General features: G+C 66.9%; 1 protein-coding gene across 1 annotated transcript in view; it reads left to right on the top strand.

Moving 5' to 3' along the window:
- Nucleotides 1-305, top strand: part of LOC104501848 (diacylglycerol kinase eta-like) — a gene marked incomplete at its 5' end in the record, with an annotated part of 4,752 nt that overhangs the window by 2,474 nt on the left and 1,973 nt on the right. The window contains one exon of the mRNA XM_010145728.1: nt 80-266. Within this exon, the coding sequence (XP_010144030.1) occupies nt 80-266 (187 nt within the window). The remainder of the gene's footprint in view (nt 1-79; nt 267-305) is intronic.

Raw genomic sequence — 305 nt, 5'->3', positions numbered from 1 at the left:
CCTCATCGCCGGGCCGGGCTGCGAGATGTGGTGGGCACAGGCGGGGGGAGCTTCATTGTAGCCACCCAGAGCTACAGAGGTCCCCTAGTCCCAAGCTGCCTGCCCAGCCTGGGACAGCCCCTGCAGCGCCAGCCCCCCTCACCCGCAGGATCCATGAGGCAGCCAAGGCTCACAAAGCTGTGGAGCAGGAGCTGGCGCACGCTGTCAACACCAGCTCCCTGGCACTGAGCGAAGCCCTCTCCAACAAAGCTGCTGGCACCTCGGAGGTGAGCTAGGGCCGGGGGTGCCAGGACCCTTCATGCTGG

Source organism: Buceros rhinoceros, unplaced genomic scaffold (assembly GCF_000710305.1).
Source record: "Buceros rhinoceros silvestris isolate BGI_N320 unplaced genomic scaffold, ASM71030v1 scaffold12041, whole genome shotgun sequence".
Classification (NCBI taxonomy): Eukaryota; Metazoa; Chordata; class Aves; order Bucerotiformes; family Bucerotidae; genus Buceros; species Buceros rhinoceros.
This window is presented reverse-complemented; position numbering and strand designations above follow the sequence as displayed.